This window comes from Equus przewalskii, chromosome 17 (assembly GCF_037783145.1).
Source record: "Equus przewalskii isolate Varuska chromosome 17, EquPr2, whole genome shotgun sequence".
NCBI lineage: Eukaryota > Metazoa > Chordata > Mammalia > Perissodactyla > Equidae > Equus > Equus przewalskii.
The window spans coordinates 23,763,897-23,783,992 of record NC_091847.1 but is presented as its reverse complement, the minus strand read 5'-3'; the positions used below and the strand labels follow the sequence as shown (position 1 = coordinate 23,783,992).

General features: G+C 34.8%; 1 protein-coding gene across 4 annotated transcripts in view; it reads left to right on the top strand.

The window, feature by feature from the left end:
* Positions 1–20,096, top strand: part of LRP1B (LDL receptor related protein 1B) — a 1,824,802-nt gene that overhangs the window by 1,095,986 nt on the left and 708,720 nt on the right. For 3 of the 4 annotated variants that reach the window (XM_070581263.1, XM_070581262.1, XM_070581261.1), the window contains 2 exons: positions 8,334–8,474; positions 12,820–12,945. In XM_070581263.1, the coding sequence (XP_070437364.1) occupies positions 8,334–8,474; positions 12,820–12,945 (267 nt within the window). Of the gene's footprint in view, positions 1–8,333; positions 8,475–12,819; positions 12,946–20,096 lie in introns of those variants that run through there. The other variant, XM_070581264.1, reaches the window with a different exon arrangement.

Below are 20,096 nucleotides of genomic sequence, written 5' to 3'. Positions count from 1 at the left end.
TATAAAAATGTTTTGACATTTATTGTTGATCAATTAAACAACATTTTCTTTTAGACCTGGATCAGTGCTTCACTGGTTGTGTTGCTTAGTACTCAAACGTTTAGTTCCCCAATGTTTTTTTAATTGATTTTCACTGATATGTAGGATAGGTGAAGTATATCTTGCAGTGACTTCTTCAAGAAGAGTGCAGAGAATGTATACCATAGAGATTCCTGTGTATTCTTTTTACTTAAAGTATGCTTTTTGGTGAGGAAGATTGGCCCTGAGCTAACACCTGTTGCCAATCTTCCTCAATTTTTTCATCTCCAAAGACCCAGTACATAGTTGTATATCCTAGTTGTAGGTTATTCTAGTTCTTCTATGTGGGATGCCACCACAGCATGGCTTAATGAGTAGTGTGTAGATCCGCACCCAGGATCCAAACCGGTGAACCCCCAGCCACTGAAGCAGAGCACACAAACTTAGCTACTCAGCCATGGGGCCAGCCCCCTGTGTATTCTAAATATGTCTCCTTTGCCTTTATATGTGAACAGCAATTCCTGTAGAAAATCTCTGAGGTATACTTTCTTTGAGCCATCAGGTGGTTTCCCTTCCGGTGTCCTGTAGTATTATTTTGTAATTCCTGATTTGTTATTGTTTATGTATCAACAGAAGAGAAGAGATCTATCAAGATCCATAGTTTGTCAATAGACAGGGATTAAACATTGCTTTGAATAACATAAAGTCTGTCCACTTGTCTGCTAGGCTAAAACTTACCTACGTTACTGAGAGAAAAGGTACTGTTTATGTGCACATTTCCTAGTTTAATTTTTAGTCTTTACCATGGTTTCATCTAAAATTTTTTTCCTTGTGTAAAATGAGATCTTTTGCTATCCAGCAGAATGACTCTGACATTTTGAACAGATAAAATGCATACACGCACATACACACACACACGCGCACATGTACGTATACACAAATAGTAACCTTTCTGCACCTCCAGCAGGTCTCATCTGCCTTTGCTCTATCCCTAGACTTCCTCTCAAGGATGGAAGGTAGCAGTACAAGGATCTCCTCTTTTGTTAGACACAGACCTTATAGTCGTACTGCAGGAGCAAAGGGTCTCTCCTCCTACTTAAAGATAGACAAGCTTATTCACTTTCTAGCGGTATAACTTAAAGAGATTTCTGATTGAATATTTGAATCTGGTCTTATTGGTCTTGCAAAAAAGTCAAAATTCCATTAAGATAGTGTCAATAGAATGATCAAAAGGCTGCATTGTCAGGAATCTTGTGAGTTTTCATTCTTTATCTTTGTTTTCAGAGTGGGAAGTTGGAGGGAGGGTATATACATCAGGTATCTAAATGGCTTTTGTTAAGCCTGATATTTTCTAATTAGTACTTTAATTTTAATTGTGTGAATCACAATTATCTGGATCATTGGCCTCCAAATTATATTTCCAATTTCCTTAGTTCTAATGCCCCTTTAAATACTTATGAATTCATTATGACTTGGCATATTGTTATTGATATAGAAAAGATATTGATCACTGGATATCTCTATGTAAATAAAAATTTGGTGACTTTTAGTTTGTTAAGAAATACTATACACAATGTTGGTTATGCACATGCTGTTAGGAGATTTGTTATTATGACTATACACATGTGATTATATATCTGTTGAAAGTTAGAGGAAATTTTTCTGAGATTGTTGGTGTCTTTCTAATATCTGTGTGATGAGGTAACCCCAATGTAATAAAAGGGGATAAGAAAGAAGAGTATTTTATCTATACTTGTTACACTAAAGAATGTTGTCATCAATACAGATGAGTTCCTATTTGAAAATTTGTTTTTGCATTTGACTGTTAAAAATTCTACTATATCTTTTAATATGGAGTGCAACTCGCTTAGCTTCCTTTCAAATATAATGGTAAAAATCAAGAGAAACAATTAGTAACTCATTTCTTGCAAAGAACTCAAAGTGTGTTTATATAAATTATTCCTGTTCCTATTCATTTAGTGGTAAAGATTTTTTAAGGATATGTTAGCTTTAGTTTGCAGATAAGGAAATGAAAATGCAAAAGGACTACAAATACAGCTCATTGTTGCAGAGAATAGCACAAAACAAACATCAGTGTGTCACTAACCTCTCATTAATGCTGATTCTTCTGGGCTTCTAATTTAGTTTGGGCTAGATTATAGTCTTGTGACTGGTCTCAACTGGATTAACTCTGTAATCTGAGCTAATAAGCAGAACAAAAATACATGTTGCAACCCTTGAGATATGATCATCCTGGTTTCAGTCATCCTCATTGAATAGACATCAAATGAACAAAAACCCATTGGCAGATGGTCAGGCCAGAATTAAACACCAACGGTTGTTTCTCAATGAATTTGTAGCATAAGGCTATGCCAGAAGAGGCATTTACGCAGCAGAAAAATATTGGCATGCTACATGATTGATTAAGGATGCATTCTAATGCCATGCCTGGAAGGAATCAAGAATGAGAGTAGGCTGGACTCTTTGTCCTTGTGAATCTTGTGTGTTATGGCCAAATCCTCTCTCAATTAGAAATGAAGCCTACTGCAGTATAGTAACTTAGAACTTACTGCCTTGGAGAAGCATATGTATAGCCAGTCGATCAATTATCAAGTGAGTTTTTTATTTATCTTGATGCCTTTGAGGGGAAAATCACAATGTACAAAATTAATAGATGATGACATGGATAATCCCAAGAAATTAAGTTAAGCTACTAAAAAATTATGGTCACTGTCTTTTTAAAAGAGTAGGATAATTTTGTCTAGAGTAATGAGACAGTGATTCTTTAAATGCCTCTTTAGGTGACTGAAAGAAAAGACAGAGCTTTCCAACATCACTTACTCCCAAGAGAACAACTTAAACATTGCAAAAATATTGGTCATCCAAGGGTAGCACTGCACAATTATGTGTCAGTGGTACTCTGCGACCTTCTTCACCTTCTGGAACACCAGATATATTCCTCTGTCAAAAACAGTGCTCTCCTATGACGGAGCCATTTATCTGTTCAGCTGTGACAAGCCTTATGTTCTAGGATATATGCAATCTAATGTGTAGTAAAAAGTTTAAAGCAGTAAAAAGTTTAGAAGCCCCATCCAAATGAATATTTATGGCCTTCTGTGCATAGGATCTCACAAAAGATTATGTACCACTTAGGTTGGCTGCTCAGAAGACCACTCTATCTAATGAAAGGTCATCCTGCTATGATCTAAAGAAGAAAATTCAAAATCTATAACAGCATTTTTCACACTGCCTTCCTGCTTATATAAAGGCATCCAACAAACTACAACTTCAAGTCTTCTTTTAAGGTTTTTCTCTGTCCCAGCTCAAATAAAGGGATAGTAATTCTGTACTCCCAAAATGCAAAAACAAACAATTTCTTAAACAAATAAACATGCCCTAATGTGAGACATTTAGGGGCAATAGGAAAATTTCATTTTTTGTACTGGGACTAATGATTTTATAATGTAGTTACCTTAATTTTGATACAATCAACAGCAAAACATCAATTGAGAGGGAAAAGAAGAATTAGTTTAGAATAGATTACCACACAAGGATTGAGAGGAAGGGAAGCAAGGTTAGAAACATAGGCACTAATTCATGGGAACCACAGCTTATTAAACCAAGGTCAAGAACCTATGTATTAAATCCATTCCTGAGATGGGATCCAAATCTGAGATGATTCAAAACTAAAAAAAAGTAAAACAGTTTACTAGTAGAGTTTCTTCCTTTATTATGATCTGGACATTAACTCCTACAATTCCTCTACCAGTTTTAACCAAAGAAAATAGTTAATTCTACGATGCATAGTTCCATTTCCCATAAAGAGTCATGCAGAAGCCTTCTAATTTCAATGTTCTAACAGCAGATATCAAAGGATGTATGAGAACTGGCAGTTCCTTTCCAGGCATGTCATGATTCATGTCATTTTATTTTTAATTCTGGTTAAATTAAAGTATTATTTATTCCTTTGGCAGTTTTCTTACTGGTGAGATCATGTAATATTTTTACTAAGGGACCCTAGCAGTAGAATTACAAGTTTGGCATCAGTTTTCAAATTCACAGTGCAAAGCACAACTCTAAAGCAAAGCTCACAAATCTAGCACTTGTTAATATACTAAAGGCAACTTATGGCTGTGCCCAAACACCCAAGTGCTATGTAGTTTCAGTCACATTAAACACTGGAAAAAAATTGACATGCATGGAGCTTTTCCTGTATGTTCACTTTTTTGGTTGTGGGGGGAAACTTATCACTTTCTTGTTTCTTTCTATCTGTGTATTGATCTTTTTTCCCCTTAAATTAAACTAACTTTATCCATATTCTTGAGTGATGGGAGAAGAGCATTAGCTACTGACCCAGTTGAAGTGAATGGTTTTCCTGAAGCATTTATATAGTCCCCAGAGACAGAATCTCTCACTACAATAATGGCTGTGATGTAGAATTACATATCTCTGTTAGTTCCAGTAAGTCAAGCAACAAATATTTTTAAACGTCTACTCTATGCCTGGTTCTTTTCTGAGCATCGTTCTGTTCTGTGACATTGTCCTTCCTGCATTCAAGAATCTCAAGTGGAAACATTAGATGCGTAAAAATGAATTATAGAATAACCCCTTTATAAAGATTTGTGCAAGGTATACAAAATACTAATCTTATTTTTTATAGGTGCTGTTGACTGTTTTATGTGATGCCAAATATACTTGTTTCATCATCTCGTTGATTCTCACAAAAGTTAGTGGATTGCCTGACCGTCAGCTGGGGTGCTATGATAGATGACATTGCTACCCAATTCCGCAGAGTTAGGTCAATCCTGGGAAGACAAACCACGCTTTTTGAATGTCTAAACCGACATCTTATCCAGATTATCACTTATCCCATTAAATGTTTTCTTAATAATGGACATTGTTGGCTCAAAAATAACCTGTCTTCTATCTTCATGAATCCTGAACAAACCTGATAGGCAGCATTGAACATGGTTTCTCTGTGACATAACTACTGATTACATCTGGGAGACTTGAGTTAGGGCTGGAATAAACTAATGATGTCATATGCCCTGGGAGACTTTGGAAATCAGAACCCAGTATCTTTAAAAAATCTTTGAGTATGTTGTCGAGAATCACGAAGAGTCTGAGATTTTACCCTAGTTACAAGCTAACATGTTAGCCTGCTAGAGTTTCATAGATTCTAACAAAAGACATGCAATCCCTGGATCAGACACAAAGAATTTTATTACTCATAGCACAGTAGGACAGCACAAATTTCATGTTCACATTGGTTCTCTTTGCCCCATCCCACCCCTAAATCATGTCGGGGCAATGCACAGGCAGGCCTAGGTAGATGCTGCACACACAGTAAGTTTGTATCACAAATGAAAACCTTGAATTTAAGAATCTGCTAGAAAATCTGCCCAATGTTTGCTCCAAAGAGAGACATTATCTTTACTATCCAGGTCAAGAAAAAAAAACCTGCTCTCTGCTCTAAAAGGAGGCACTATCTCTATCTTCTAAGGTTGTTAGCTATGTAAACATCCTTGAAAAAAAGTCCAGAATAAAAGCTGACACAAGACATGTAGAAACACTGTGATTCTATGCCTTTCATACAACAAATTATAGGACTTAAAAGAATGGCAGACAAATTCTAAAAAGTCAAAGATATGTGGGGCTGGCTCAGTGGCACAGTGATTGAGTTTGCGTGCTCCACTTCGGCAGCCTGGGGTTCACGGGTTCATATCCCTGGCACAGACCCAGCACTGCTTGTCAAGTCACACTGTGGTGGCATCCCACATAAAATAGAGGAAGGTTGGCACAGATGTTAGCTGAGCAACAATCTTCCTTAAGCAAAAAGAGAAAGATTGGTAACAGATGTTAACTTAGGGCCAATCTTCCTCACACACACAGAAAAAAGTCAAAGATATTTGTATATGTTTTATTATACCTGTTAATACAGAAATAAGCAATGCCTAACTGCTGTAACAAGTGATATTGATACATATTAATGACACTGATAAAGATCAATATCAGAAGCAATAAATACAAAAAAATGAAATTATTTCAGGAGGTTAGTTCTACTGGTTTTCAAACAATTATTCATAATCTGTTATAAAAATGAAAATGAAACTTCAGACATTGTCATCCTTTGTTTTTGAAAACTGCCATCTTGGTATTAGCAAACATCATTTAAAAATATCCAACCATCCACATATCTTTGAAATCATGTTTAAAACAAGTTCAGAAATTCTGTCTCTTTGCGTTCATTCCGTAATGATCTAAATATCATTTGAAAAACATTTGAACTCTGAGTAGACTTAAAAACCTTACCTCTAAATGGATTATGTTAAAGAATATTTAGCTTAAAGATAATTTTCTCAGGTGATTTGTCTTTCTTTAGACATCTTGCTCTTCTTTCATATAGATGTAGTGATTCAGAAGCAACTATAATTTCACTTTTGTATATGGATATTCTTGATTGTCCCTTAAAACTGTAGGTTGAGTTATTTGATCAAATGACAAAGTGAAAACAAAGCTTTTTAAACTGAGGGGATTGTTATCAGAAGACATCCCATGGTTCCTTGGGTTTTTCAGTCCTCACTAGGAGACAACAGAATTGACTTACTGTTTCTTTGCAGTCAAATATAGAGAGATGACAGAAGCTGAACTGAAGTGGGAGTGGAAGCTGATTACATCTCAAACTAGGTTTCTTGTCTGGCTGGAACTTTTTAAAAAACTCTGAGAGACTGTTGACTATTCGGCTTAATAATTACAGAGTAGAAATTAATCAAACTACTGTCATTAAGGGCCCAGTTCTAAGCTGGGCTTATATGGATTCAAAAGAAGAAATTAACCACCGTCGAAGATCTCAGGGTCTTGAAACTCAAAATAAGAAAAATTTCGACGTTATCCATGATCACTTCTAGAGATTTTGTTTTATATATGTATGTATTTAAATATATATACGTATTTATATATTTAACATTTATACATTTATTTATTTAAACATATGTATATATTTACAAAATTTGTTGCTTTCAAGTGACCTTACAGAAATAACATCTTTAGAGAAATTGTTGCTTCAACATTTTGTTATTGAAAAAGATTAAACAGGGATGAAAAATTATCATCAGTCCCTGCATACGGTGTCTACTTGTCTGAGAGAGGACAGAAGAAATACAGGATTGCCTTCATTCTAATTAAATATTTCATTCACCATACTGATTAGTTTTCACCCTTAAAGCCTTAAGTAAGAGTCTGAATTTATTGGTCAGCTTTTCTTTTCCAGTCCCACAACCCACATGCCTAACTCTCTGAAGCAGATTCTCTGCAGTTATGGTTCAAGAGTCACATTCCCTGGTCCATTCTTTGCAGCAGGGCAAATACAAGGATTAAGGGAGCGCTAACACAAAGTGTTCTAGAAGTGCCACATATGTTTTCTCAATATCCTTTATTATTAGAGTGTATGTAGGTTTTGTGACAGTTCGTCAGTCCAAGCTAGTTATCCAAAATAAAGTTTTAAGCCATTAGAACTGGGATGGAAAGATTGGCTTTTGTTTCTTTTAGCAATAAACCAGCTTTTGATAATTCAACATCTTTTCCGGCCCATGAAACACAAATCATTTACTTTAAACGTTGCCACATATTCCCTTCTTTTTCTAGACTCTATCGAATCCACTCAAAGAGAACAGAAGAATAATAAACTTTCAATTTGTGAATAAATCCCTCTTAGCTGAATTCCTGACATTTGATTAGAGAACGTGGACTCTATGGAGAAAAACACTGCATAGGATCTGGATATAGAATGAGATCGCTTTAACTTAATACTTCCTTGAATACTGAACCAGACCTGAGTTTTTCTCCCACTTGGAGACCAGCAAAGTAAATATAGCCATCAATGCTGTGTGCCGTTGCTTTGTCTCTTCACTTCAATTAATTTTTGGTATACTCATCTATAAAATGGAGATAGTAAAATTCTTTGCCATGCCTACCTCATAGGTTATTTTGATGAGCAGTTGAGATTATGAATGAAAATCCTTTAAAAAAATAAAAACTCAACGTAAACATAAGGTGGTATTATATAATTATTGTTGTTATTGTTTATTTTTTTTGGTGACAGTTGTTTAAAATAAATCTTTAAAATTCTTAGTTGAATGATTCTTGTCAGAAAAGCTTAAAATTTTCTCATTTCCAGAGATGGTTGTCACTACAATGTTAAGATGTTTTCATACTTTCTATTGTCAGTACTTTGTTATTAAAACAAAATTTACGTTGTAATGAACTGAATGTAACTAGTATTGTTCCAATACCTTGGATTTTTTTCTTAACTCTAGTTAATCCTGGAGAAGTATTACCTCACATCTGTAAAGCTGGAGAATTTCGCTGCAAAAACAGACACTGTATCCAAGCTCGGTGGAAATGTGATGGTGATGATGACTGTCTAGACGGAAGTGATGAAGATTCAGTAAATTGCTGTATGTTCTCCTTCAAGTCGTCCTAAATATTCTTGAGTCTCTGAGTGTGTGAACTAGCAATCAGTTTGTGAAAATCTAAAATTATCTTTGATGCAAATTGAACTCAGGTTTTTTTCTCTCAGTCATCCTTTTGTATAGAGATTAGACCTTAGATTGCCTCTTTTGCATAGTTTTAGGGCACTCATTTTCTCATCCTTCCCCGTCTTTAAGAGTATCATTTTGATTGCTCCGGAAGTCCTCTCCTTTCCTATTTTGTGCTGTCAAAGCCACCACATCATTGTCAGAAGGTTGCTATAAGAGACCCCTTTGGATCTCTGAATTTAAAGATGTGGAAAATCAATTTAAACTCCCTCAAGGCAGAGTTACTTGTACAGAAGGTCACGATCCACTCCATTGCTCCTTGGCAACAGAGGCTTGAAGAAGATCCAAGGAAACAGACATGGGTTTGGACCATGTTATTATCTAACTTCACAGGCTCAGTACATGGGAGAAAACACATATGGGGCACTCAGATAGAAATTAAAGGTTTGATTTTCTCCCCTTTGGCTTCTGTCTAGCTGTTTTTCATTTACTGAAATAGGAATAGTTTCACTTTTCTGGTAGGAATAAGGAATTGTCCCCATACATGGAAGGAAAACACTTTGAGAAGCACATTAAATAATGTTTTGAGAATGTATTTGGTTAGAGTCACTACCTGAATGATTTTGAGAGACATGGAGTATTTTTATATGAGGAGAGGTATGTGTTGGACATATGTGTTTTTGGTCGTTTGATTTGACCTAGATACATTATTGTAAAAAGAAAGTTATTTTTCTTTCAATTAATGACATTTTCCAGGTTAAAGTGGTTGAACTAATTGAGAGTTAATTGGCAGTCCTCCATTTTCCTTTCTTTTTTTTTAAAATCAAGAATATAAAAATAAAGTTTTGAAGATTCTTTGTTAAGAACAGATAAAATTGGTCTGGGCATCTCTAGCTATTAGTGCTGTCAGGTCGATTACAACTCCTACTAACCTTGTGTGCCGTAGAGGGGAACCCTGTCCAGTTTTTTCATGCCATCCTCTCACCTTCCAGTGCTATATCAGACAATGCTCTGCTGCTATTCATAGGGTTTTCATGGCCAGTATTTTCGGAAGTGGGCAACCAGGTCCCTCTTCCTAGTCTGTCTTAGACTGGAAGCTCCACTGAAACCTGTCCACCATCGGTGACCCTGCTGGTATTTGAAATACCAGTGACATAGCTTTCAGCATCGCAACAACACACAGCCATCACAGTCTGACAACCGACAGACGGGTGGTGTGGTTCTCTGATTAGGAAATGAACCTGGGCCACAGTGCCGATTCTTAACCACTAGGCCACCAGGGCTGGCTTTAGACATCTGTATCATGCAACTATCTGTGCTTTGGGACAAAACTCCAAGAATATGGACTTCAAAAAAATATTTTCAAATTGTGGCATAAATATATAATACATAAATTGTAATTAATATATAAATATAGCACTACTTTCTCTTAATTTCCAAATGTGAACTCTGACTTCAACATTATGTACTTCTTATTTTCAACTCCATACATTATACTGTAAAGTGTGAATCCACGAATAAAGTATTAAATAGTAAACTGATACAATTAGCCAAAAGTTTTGGAGTGAGAGGAGTATTTCATCTAAGAGTAAAGGGTGTTCATTTTCCCTAATTTTTTATACAAATGATGTGTTATTTATTGGCTAAATTAATTGCCTCATTCTTTTTGACTCACAATGTTTATTTATGGTTTTAGTTAGTGCTGCCTACATATCAACTTCCAGGGTAGTCACAGAGTGGCTGTGCAGAGCACAAATATTTCATCACGATGTTCATGCGTTAGTCTTTTAGGGCCATGCTTCTATCTGTGTGATTGTTCTTTTCACCAGCTCACCAAGAAATTCATTTCCTCTGTAAGCATAGCGGGCATGACATTTGTACTGTTAATTGCAGTGTTAAATTTCCTAATCAGTATGTTTTTCTTGATTATTTTCGTTACTTTCCATCCTATCACCCAAGCCTACATCAGGGGCTTTTCTTGGAGTCTTCTATTTCACTTATAGTCTATACTCACTTATATCAATAAGTCCTCTCTCTTTTACCTCCTAAATAATTAATTTTTCTTCTTTACTTCTTCTCAATCTTTACAGGCTAAATTAGGCTCCTATCCTAGATTAACTCCATAAGTGTCCTGTTATTATTCCTACCACTATTCATCCCTTAATGAAATCCCACTTTCCACACTACTTCCAGAGTGACATTTATATAATGAAATCTAATCTTATTATTTCTGTAACTGCAAAACCAACAAGTTAAAATCTAAAATCTGTTGACTCGTATATAAGAGACTTCATCTTATGTCTTGTATTTACATTTTTAGCCTTAAATGTCTATCATGTATCCACATATGCTCTTTGTCCTTATCAAGTTGAACTATAGGTTGATTTCTAAAAAGCATCCTTCTAGTTCTCTCCTCTGTTACATTGCACTGTCTTTTGTGAAATTGTATAATTTCACTCTATGAAATTCCCTATAGTTTACCATTACCTCCACAGGGAAGTCCTTTCAGAACACCAAAAAATCTCCTTCTCAATACAGCCTGGTTGAAGTAAAACATCTCCTTTATTATAGTAGTTATCAAACTATATTGCAATTATATGCTTACTTATCTGATATATTTAACAGATGAATATCTTCAAGAGGAGACAGATTATATTGTAGCATCTTTGTAGTCTCAGAGTCTAGCACAGCACCTAGCCCATGGATGAATGAATGGCTAAGTAAATGGGGCAAGGGAAAACTAAACATCTCTGGCCACCTTCCAGCAGTATGATGACGTTTCTGAACATTGCAGCAATTCTAACAGCGTTATATTCCAGAGGTCCCATGGTTAATATTCCAGCTCTATGTAATTCATTTCAGTGTATTATTTAGATTTTAAGTACTCATAGGCTTCAACCTTGAATTTTATCATTCTACTTTCTATCCTTTAGCTTCTCAACTCCATATCACAAGACTATGAATTGTATTTTGCTTTTCGTTTTTGAACTCTGATTTATATCACTGATAAAAATTGCAAAGGTCCTTGATCAAGCTTCACTAAAGTGCTAATACATAATCTTGGTACTTTAAAATATTGACCCTCTAATATATTGGATGACTTTTATTCTTGCTAAAGTCCCTGAAGTGAGAAGAAAATGTTAATCATGTTCAAATGCCAGAAAAAAAAAATAAGCTTTTCCTCCTATTTTTTTTATGCACGAATAAAAACTTTCTAAAAAGTAATAAAAACACTTTATCACCAAAGCTAGTTTAAGGAAATAGTGTTTTGTAGAAACTGACTGGAAAGGCATACATTTGCTATGCAACAGCATGATAAAATGGCTATTTTTCATGTTCTAAGTAAAACTAATACCAAAATTTATTTTTATCACACAGAAGTGCAACTACTGGGCACAAGGAAAATTACTTCAAAAACAATGTTGAAGTTGTGAAACAAATACTAAAGAGCATGCCAATTCAGTTAGGAATTTTGCCTCCAGAAAGCAGGAAAAATAATCACAGGAGGTTAACTTTAAGATAGTCTCCTGTGGTGCTTAGATATTGGAGGTTTAATCTTAGCTGTGCACAGCTTCCCATGTGAGGATTGGTCTTCTCCTCACTATATTTTGTGGTTGCATTTTTATTTGTTTGTACTAGGGGAGAAAATTCATGATGATCATTTTTATTACTGAAACTATGCAGGATCTCATATTTAGCATCAACTCCAGGTCACAAGTGATGCATTTTTCTTTTCCGCATTTTCCCTCCAGTCCCCAGAAACATTGTAGAAAACGTAGGAAAATTAAGCTTATTTAATATTACGAGAAATATTTGAGTGGATGTATGGTTTAAAAAAAAACAAGTATTTCAGATACGTGATTAAATCATTTGTTACATACTTGTTAGGCTTCACATTAAAATTTGAGGTTAATTTTAAATATTTTTGGTAAAAATTCTGAAATTGAGTCACCTATTGTGATAAGGAATGGGAAAACAAATTAGTGATATAGTTGATTTTAGTGAAGACATTAAAAGTGAATAGTTTCTTTTTATATAAGATTTAATTACTTGATGTCCTCTATGAAAATGTTACATTTTAACAGAGCCTAGAATATTAATATTTTCTATAAGATATGAGACAGTGAATGACAGAAGTTATGGCATTTATTGTACTATATTATTATTACTGTAACTTTTCCATAACTATCTATAATAATCCTAATTTTATCCAATTTAAATCATTAAACTTACTTGTCCTCTCCCTCCATCCCCCCCATCCCAGTCAATCATAGCTGTCCTGATGATCAGTTTAAATGCAAGAATAATCGCTGTATCCCCAAGAGATGGCTTTGTGATGGAGCTAATGATTGTGGGAGCAATGAAGATGAATCCAATCAAACTTGCGCAGGTAAAGGTTTGTTTGGATATATATACACACACTTAAATCTCTTCCAAAGTTAGTTTTCATAAAAATGCAGGTCAATGCTTTGAAGTAAACTGAACTTTCCTAGTGCTGATGATCTGATTATTGCAGTAGTAAGTGAATTCAGTTTGAGGCCTGAAAAGCTAGAATACAAATTATCTTTTACTTAATCTTTGGGCATGACTCTGCTTTCCAAAGTAATTTGGCACTTTATCTATCCATATGGGTTGACTGTCAATTTACTACTTGGACAAGACTTGTCCCTGCTAAATCTTACTTGGCAGTGGAGGTTGAGGTTTGTTAGCATGCTGTGATGTAGGCCATCTCACAAGAAGAACTATTTTTTTTTTACCTTGAAAAAATAATTTATGTATTTTATTTAGTCTGCTGTAGAATACCTCTGTGAATAGTTTCCCGTTCCTGGCACATTATTTATGTGATGTAGCTTAGGTTTTTTTTTTCATGAAGTCCCAAGACCACTAAGCCTATTTATATTTCCATATTATTTATCCCATTGTAATAAATCTTTGAATCCCCAGCCAGATTCCCACTGAATGGGAATATACAGCTTGTGGTACAGGTTACAACAGAGTGCCAGAAAGGTCATTATTAGTCAGATAAGTATTGAAAAATGATAGTGAGTAGCAATAGCCGGTGCTTCTCTTTAAATGATGAAGAAAATATAGTATATTTGATGACTTATATTGATATGATCAGTAAAAATAGATTTTTAATCATCATGTACAGCAACATCAAAACATATCAACCTTCTTGCTTTCTCTATTTGCCAAAATAAGCTTACTAAATAAAAATTATTATAAACTATTAGTGAAAACTGTAGAGGCAGCATCTAGAGAAAAGACTGAGGTCAAGAAACCTGGTTTGTACTCTTGGTTTTGCTACTGGTTTTCTCTTGGAAAGACTTGTACCTCTCTGTACCTCATATATAAATTAACTAGAAATGTTTACAAAGAGCTTTTTACCATGTCCTAAGCAACAATGACAAGAACAAAGCAGTTACCATTCCATAATCTTAACCCTCATCTTATATTCAATTTTTTCCATAGTGACATATTTCCTGAGGCTCCATGAGTTGGTTATTCTCTTGTCCCTTGATTAAAAGCTTGATCCAATATTTTAGAGTAACTGATCTATTTTCAAGATATTTTGTGTGTCTTGTAAAGTTGTTTTACAAAAGACTTTCTAAGGGACATCTAGAGACCATCTGGTCCTAGGTCCCTGCCTTCAAGTTCATTCATTTCATAGATGAAGCATTGGAGAAGGGACTTGCCTTACTCACATCATTGGTAAGCGTTCAGGGGAAACTCAGTCCATGAGTTCTGTCTCCAAGGCCATTGCTCTTTTTATCAAACTATGTTATCCTGAGGATTAGCTAGAATTTTAGGTCTGGTCAATTTAACTTTGCCCAGGTTGCCCTTACAATATGGCTATAATTTACGGTAAAGCATCTTTCTAAGCTAGTGCAATTATTATTCTTTTAAGGTTAAGGTTCAATTCAGTGACTATGCTTCATTACATCCTAAACAGATAGATCTGCTTTCACCTTAAAATAAAAGGTATTGCTGACTTAATTAATCACATCATGTCTGCTTCATTTCTATTATGTTTTTAAGATTTACTTGTTTCTATATGACTTTTACAGGGGTATTGAGGATAGACTAGCTACTTATAGCAGTAAAAACGGAAATGCTATGTATAAGAGCAGATAAAACAATATCAATCCTAATTAGTAAGATTTCTAAGACACTCCAGGCCTGTAGTCCTCTAGGAAATAGAACACAACTTACTTACACCTCAAGTGCCACTTTAAGTGATGTCAGCTGAGGTCTGTCACTCAGTACTAGGTCTTCTTGTTGATATATTTATGATAGCTATGTTTACTGCACACCTTAAGAAACTGAATAAAAAGAACAAAGAGAAAAATAAATATGCCTTTTAGTTTTGAAAACTAAGTGCTTCATGTTAGTTTTGAAAACTAGTGCTTAGTTTTGAAAACTAAGTGCTCACAACATGCTGTTGTGTTTTGATGTATTTCCATTTTGTTTTACCAAAATAAATAAATAAGTCACATAGCTCATCATCTTGGAAAGATATGGTAAATTCATTGGATTATGTCCTTGGCTGGATCATTTCTATGCATTTCTAGATACAGGCATATACATAGACATGTATCCTAGATAAAAGATTTCCCATCGGGGGATTATTTTGTAATTGATCCACTGTCCAGTAGCCTTTAGCATGGTGACTACTTTACATCTAAAAGAAAATCCTTTTCTACAAGAAATCAATTTCCTATTTGTTCTTTTGGGATTTCTCCTTCATAAAGCAACTAATTCAATAAATATTTATCATGGCATTGGAGATAGGATGAGGAAAAATACACAATACCTTTCCTTGAGAAGCTAAGAGTGAAGATGGAAAGACATGTAAACAGGCCATTCTAATGCAATATTCAAGGCGCCAAGTTGAACTACATGGGAGGATATAGGAAGAACAACTAATTTAGTTCTTAGCTATCTTGGAAGGATTCCTGAAGGAGGTGATGTCCAAGCTAAGCCTTAAGGAAAAAAAGCATAAGAAAAACACCTAAATAACAGTTCAATCCATTTAATTAGGAAAAATAAATAATCTGATAAAACCAAGCATTGGCAAAGTTGTGGAAAAAAAGGAACTGTCATACACTCTTGGTGGGTGTGTAAACTGATTTTCTACATTGGAAAGCAGTTTGGCCGAATCCAATCCATGTAAAGATGTGCATGCTTTGCACTTCGCAACTACATTTTTAGGTTTATACTCTAACACCTGCACACAAGGAGACCTGAAGAAGAATTTCTTTTCCCTTATGATGGTAATAGTGAAAATTTAGAAACAACTCAAATGCCCATTAATACGAGAATGGATATATTGTGCTATAATCACGTAATGGAATGCTATTCATAATTTAAATGAATAAACTAGAACTCAGATATCAATGGGAATGAATTTCAAAAACAATGTTAAAAAAATGAGTTGCAGAATATAAACAATTTAGTACCATTTATATGAAATATAAAAGTACAAAACAAGGGGCCAGCCCCATAGCATAGTGGTTAAGTTTGGCATGCTGTGCTTCAGCGGCCCAGGTTAATGGGTTCGGATGCTGGGTGCAGACCTACACTATTCATCAGCCATGCTGTGACAGTGACTGACATATAAAGTGGAGAAAGATTGGGACAGATGTTAGCTCAGGGCTAATCCTCCTCAGCAAAAACAAAACAAAGCAAAAGCAAAAGAAAACAAAGCAATTCGATGTATGCTTACTGATTTATAAATGTGTAAGAATAGGATTAAAAGTATGTCTGGAAATGAAAAACGAAAACAAATTAAGGATAGTTGTTACCTCTAGAGAAGGAAATGTGATTCAAAAATTGCATAAGGGACTTCAATTGTAACTATAATACCTTTCTTTCTTAAATAAAGCAAAAAATTCTGTAGTAAATACAGAAAAAATATTGATTTGATATGGCTATATGATGGCAAACAGGTGTTGATATTATTCTCAATGCTTTTCTAGGTAATAGAAATACTTTATTAGAAAAAAATGAATGATTGATTGGCATAGATTGTGGAAGATAAAATGAATTGAAAAGAAGCCAGAGGTTTGGAGAGTGCCTGGAAGAGGAAACTGCTATACACGGGGGACAGGAAAGGGCTGACAGTCAGGGGCTTGGTAGTTGTTCTCCCTCAAGAGAAAAAAATATTTTTATCTACTTATGAGGGAGATCCAGAGGCCAAAGATGAGAAGTAGTTAGATTTGAAATTCTTTTTTCTCATAGCAACATGATAATTCTTGGATTCAAGCCTAGGCAATTTCACACAGCATTTTCCCACAGCCCAGAACTCTGGTTAGATTCTGTAATGTTTATTCTTCTCGTATCCTCCACAAATTCTGACTAAATTCAAACTAGATAGATATAGTTGCATTAAGAAACCCAATGTATTAAAAAATTAGACTTTTTTTTTTTACCAACATAAAGAGTGTATTTTGATATGACATAGACTTTGTTTAGAATAGAATGATTTGCTTGAAGTATAGCGAAGGTAAAGTTTAGGAATAATGTGTTACACTCTGTGCTTCTCCTCCTCCTCCTTTTTGTTCTGTGCCTTGTGGGATTTCACACTGCTACATGGCTGCAGGAGAAGCATAATTAGTGATGGGTAGAAAAAATTCACATTGTGACAGTGGATTTCTGACTCACTGCTAGATAAATAATTCCACTGAGGAGGTGTAAATTTCCTCTTCATTAGAGCAGCGTTTGCTACAAAATTAGTCTTCTGGGGCAGCTCTGCTAATCTCACCTCCAAACTACTTAGATGTGATGGAGACAAAACTGAAAAAGTAAAGGTTGTGTCTTCTTGATACAAATCCAGTGATTAGAAAGTGATAATTTAGTCAGTCTGATTATATCACGTAGACAGACAATCCTTGTAGATTTGTCTACATCTTTCTCATCTGAAATCAGTTAAATTTGCCTGGTAGCCTAAGCAGATCGTTTTATCCATAATTAGAACAGACAATGAATTCATATATTTTCAGGGCATACTATGCCTCAATAATGACAGTAAATACTCTTTGGAGTAATAGGTCATAAAGTTTTTCGAGCTTCAGAGTTAATGAATTCTCACACCGTCACAAATTCTCACACCATCACAATGTGAGATAGGTCATGCACAATGTGAGACAGGCTCTTAGGAGTTCTTTCCCATTCTCCTCTCTAATCACCAGGACTTTCCCAATGAAAGAAAACAATCTGAGAAAACTTGCTAGAATTAAACTTGAACAATTAGGAGAGAGTACAGTGGCATAAGAATATCAAATAAAAGAAAACTGTATTGGAAAATTTGATTGATATATTCTTTTTGTGGGGTCAATTAGAATTAACTGAAGATGAAGATATTTGATATCTTTTTCTTTAAAGCAAGAAAACAAGAAAGACTGAAGGAATGGAATAGGGAATGAGGGAAGAAAGGAGACATGTAGGACAGAAAGAAAATTGGAGAGAAGGAAAAGAAAAGAGGGAGGGAGAGAGGAAGAAAGGAAAGAACAAAAGAAAGGAGGGAGGAACAATTGCAAGGGAAACCCTCATTAAATTTCTCTTAAAACTTTTCAAAAGGTAAAAAGCATTTAGTGCAAGTAGTGAAACAATACAGAGACATGGAAGAAAAAACATTATTAATCTCCCTCACACATCTATGCCCTGCCTTTACCAGCAACTAAACTAATGTCAACATCTTCATCCTTCTCTAGGCTAGTGCAAATATATACCTAATATTTCTAAGTAAACACAGTGTTATTAAAACTACCTAGGAACTTTGTTGATTTATAATTTGACAGAAAATCAGTAGAATTAGCCAAATGAGACAACATAAAAATATTTAATCCTACTTTAAATTTCAAGATTGAAAACTTCAGAAGCATATGTGTTTGTTGGGATACTTAAAATCTGTTCATTTAAAACAAATTATCAATTTGCAAAATGGGAAAAATTTAATATTACATAAAATATTTTAGATTAGGGACCCTTATCCACATAAAGAAAGCGAAATACATGGTATAATAATTTTCCTGGTATTTCTAATTATAGACACTAGGAATAGACATGATATATCCAATCTAATATATCAAAGCAAACCACTAATGTTTTCATTTGTTTTTCTGAAGTAATCTTTAAGTATTCACTAATAATGAATATACATCTTTACATTACAAGTACACTTTGCTTAAGATAATTACTATGTAACTTTTTTTTTTTTTAAGATTTTATTTTTTCCTTTTTCTCCCCAAAGCCCCCCAGTACATAGTTGTATATTCTTCGTTGTGGATCCTTCTAGTTGTGGCATGTGGGACGCTGCCTCAGCGTGGTCTGATGAGCAGCGCCATGTCCGCGCCCAGGATTCGAACTAACGAAACACTGGGCTGCCTGCAGCGGAGCGCACGAACTTAACCACTCAGCCACGGGGCCAGCCCCCAATTACTATGCAACTTTTAAGCAATCATTTTAAATGATACCTGATTTATGGAAAGCCATTTTAGTGTGTTTGGATGATTTGGCTTTGAACCACTCTCTTTTATACCAACCATGAGTATCCAAGGTCACAGGGTGTTTTGATGAATCAGAAACACATCCTTATGATTCTCAAGGCCAGGAAACAAGAGGAAATCTACAAAGTAAGCAATGTTCTCTTATCATAGCCACAGAAACCCAGACCCTAATTGTTCCTCATCTAACCCAAATATTGATAGGTCTGAGTATCCTGTTCCCAAGACTTCCCACTCCTTTCTCTGATGCAATAAAGAGAAAGGATGGCTGAGATACTGATACTCATGAAGACAGATTAATACTCATGTAGACAGATTAAGCTCAGACGGACAAAGAAACAACAAAAGAAAGTGAAACATTTTAAAATAACTAAGTATGTAACAACCTAAAGCCTGGGAAAAGAATTAGGGAAGCTATCTAGGCTTTCATGCTTTCAAAAGTTGACCTGGTTGTAATAGAAAAAGGCAATCAAAGTCCTTGTAGAAATAACCCCTTTACTAAATAATTTTCAACCACTGCCTTTGGGTAACAAAGAAAATAAGGTTCTTGTGTGTGTGCACTGAAACCCTTAAGAGAGGCCACGGCAAGTTCATTAATATACTTTGATTAAAAAGTTATACATTTTTATATAACTGTGCTGAAAAGTAAGTTAAAAAAATCTATCTTAAGGCTAAATATATGTTTTAGAAAATACTTTCTGCCTTCTCACTCTGTACGTTGGATCATTTAGAGATGAAGAAATAAATTCTTTGAAAATGTTAGAGGAAAAGGACAATTTTGACCCCATGATTAGAAACTGGATGCTCTGAGATGCTCTCCAAATCCTTCCTCCTACATTACAGCAAACGTTTTCTTGGTTTACGGGCAAATGCTATGCAAAATTCTTTTTTGTTAATTAAAATTTGGATGAAATTTCATTCAACCGTATATTCATAAGCATGTGCCAGGCAAAAATTTTTAAATAATGAATTCATAACTTCATTTATGGAAGTGTGTGAGGATTACTGAATATCTTGTCACTTAGCAGTCACTTTA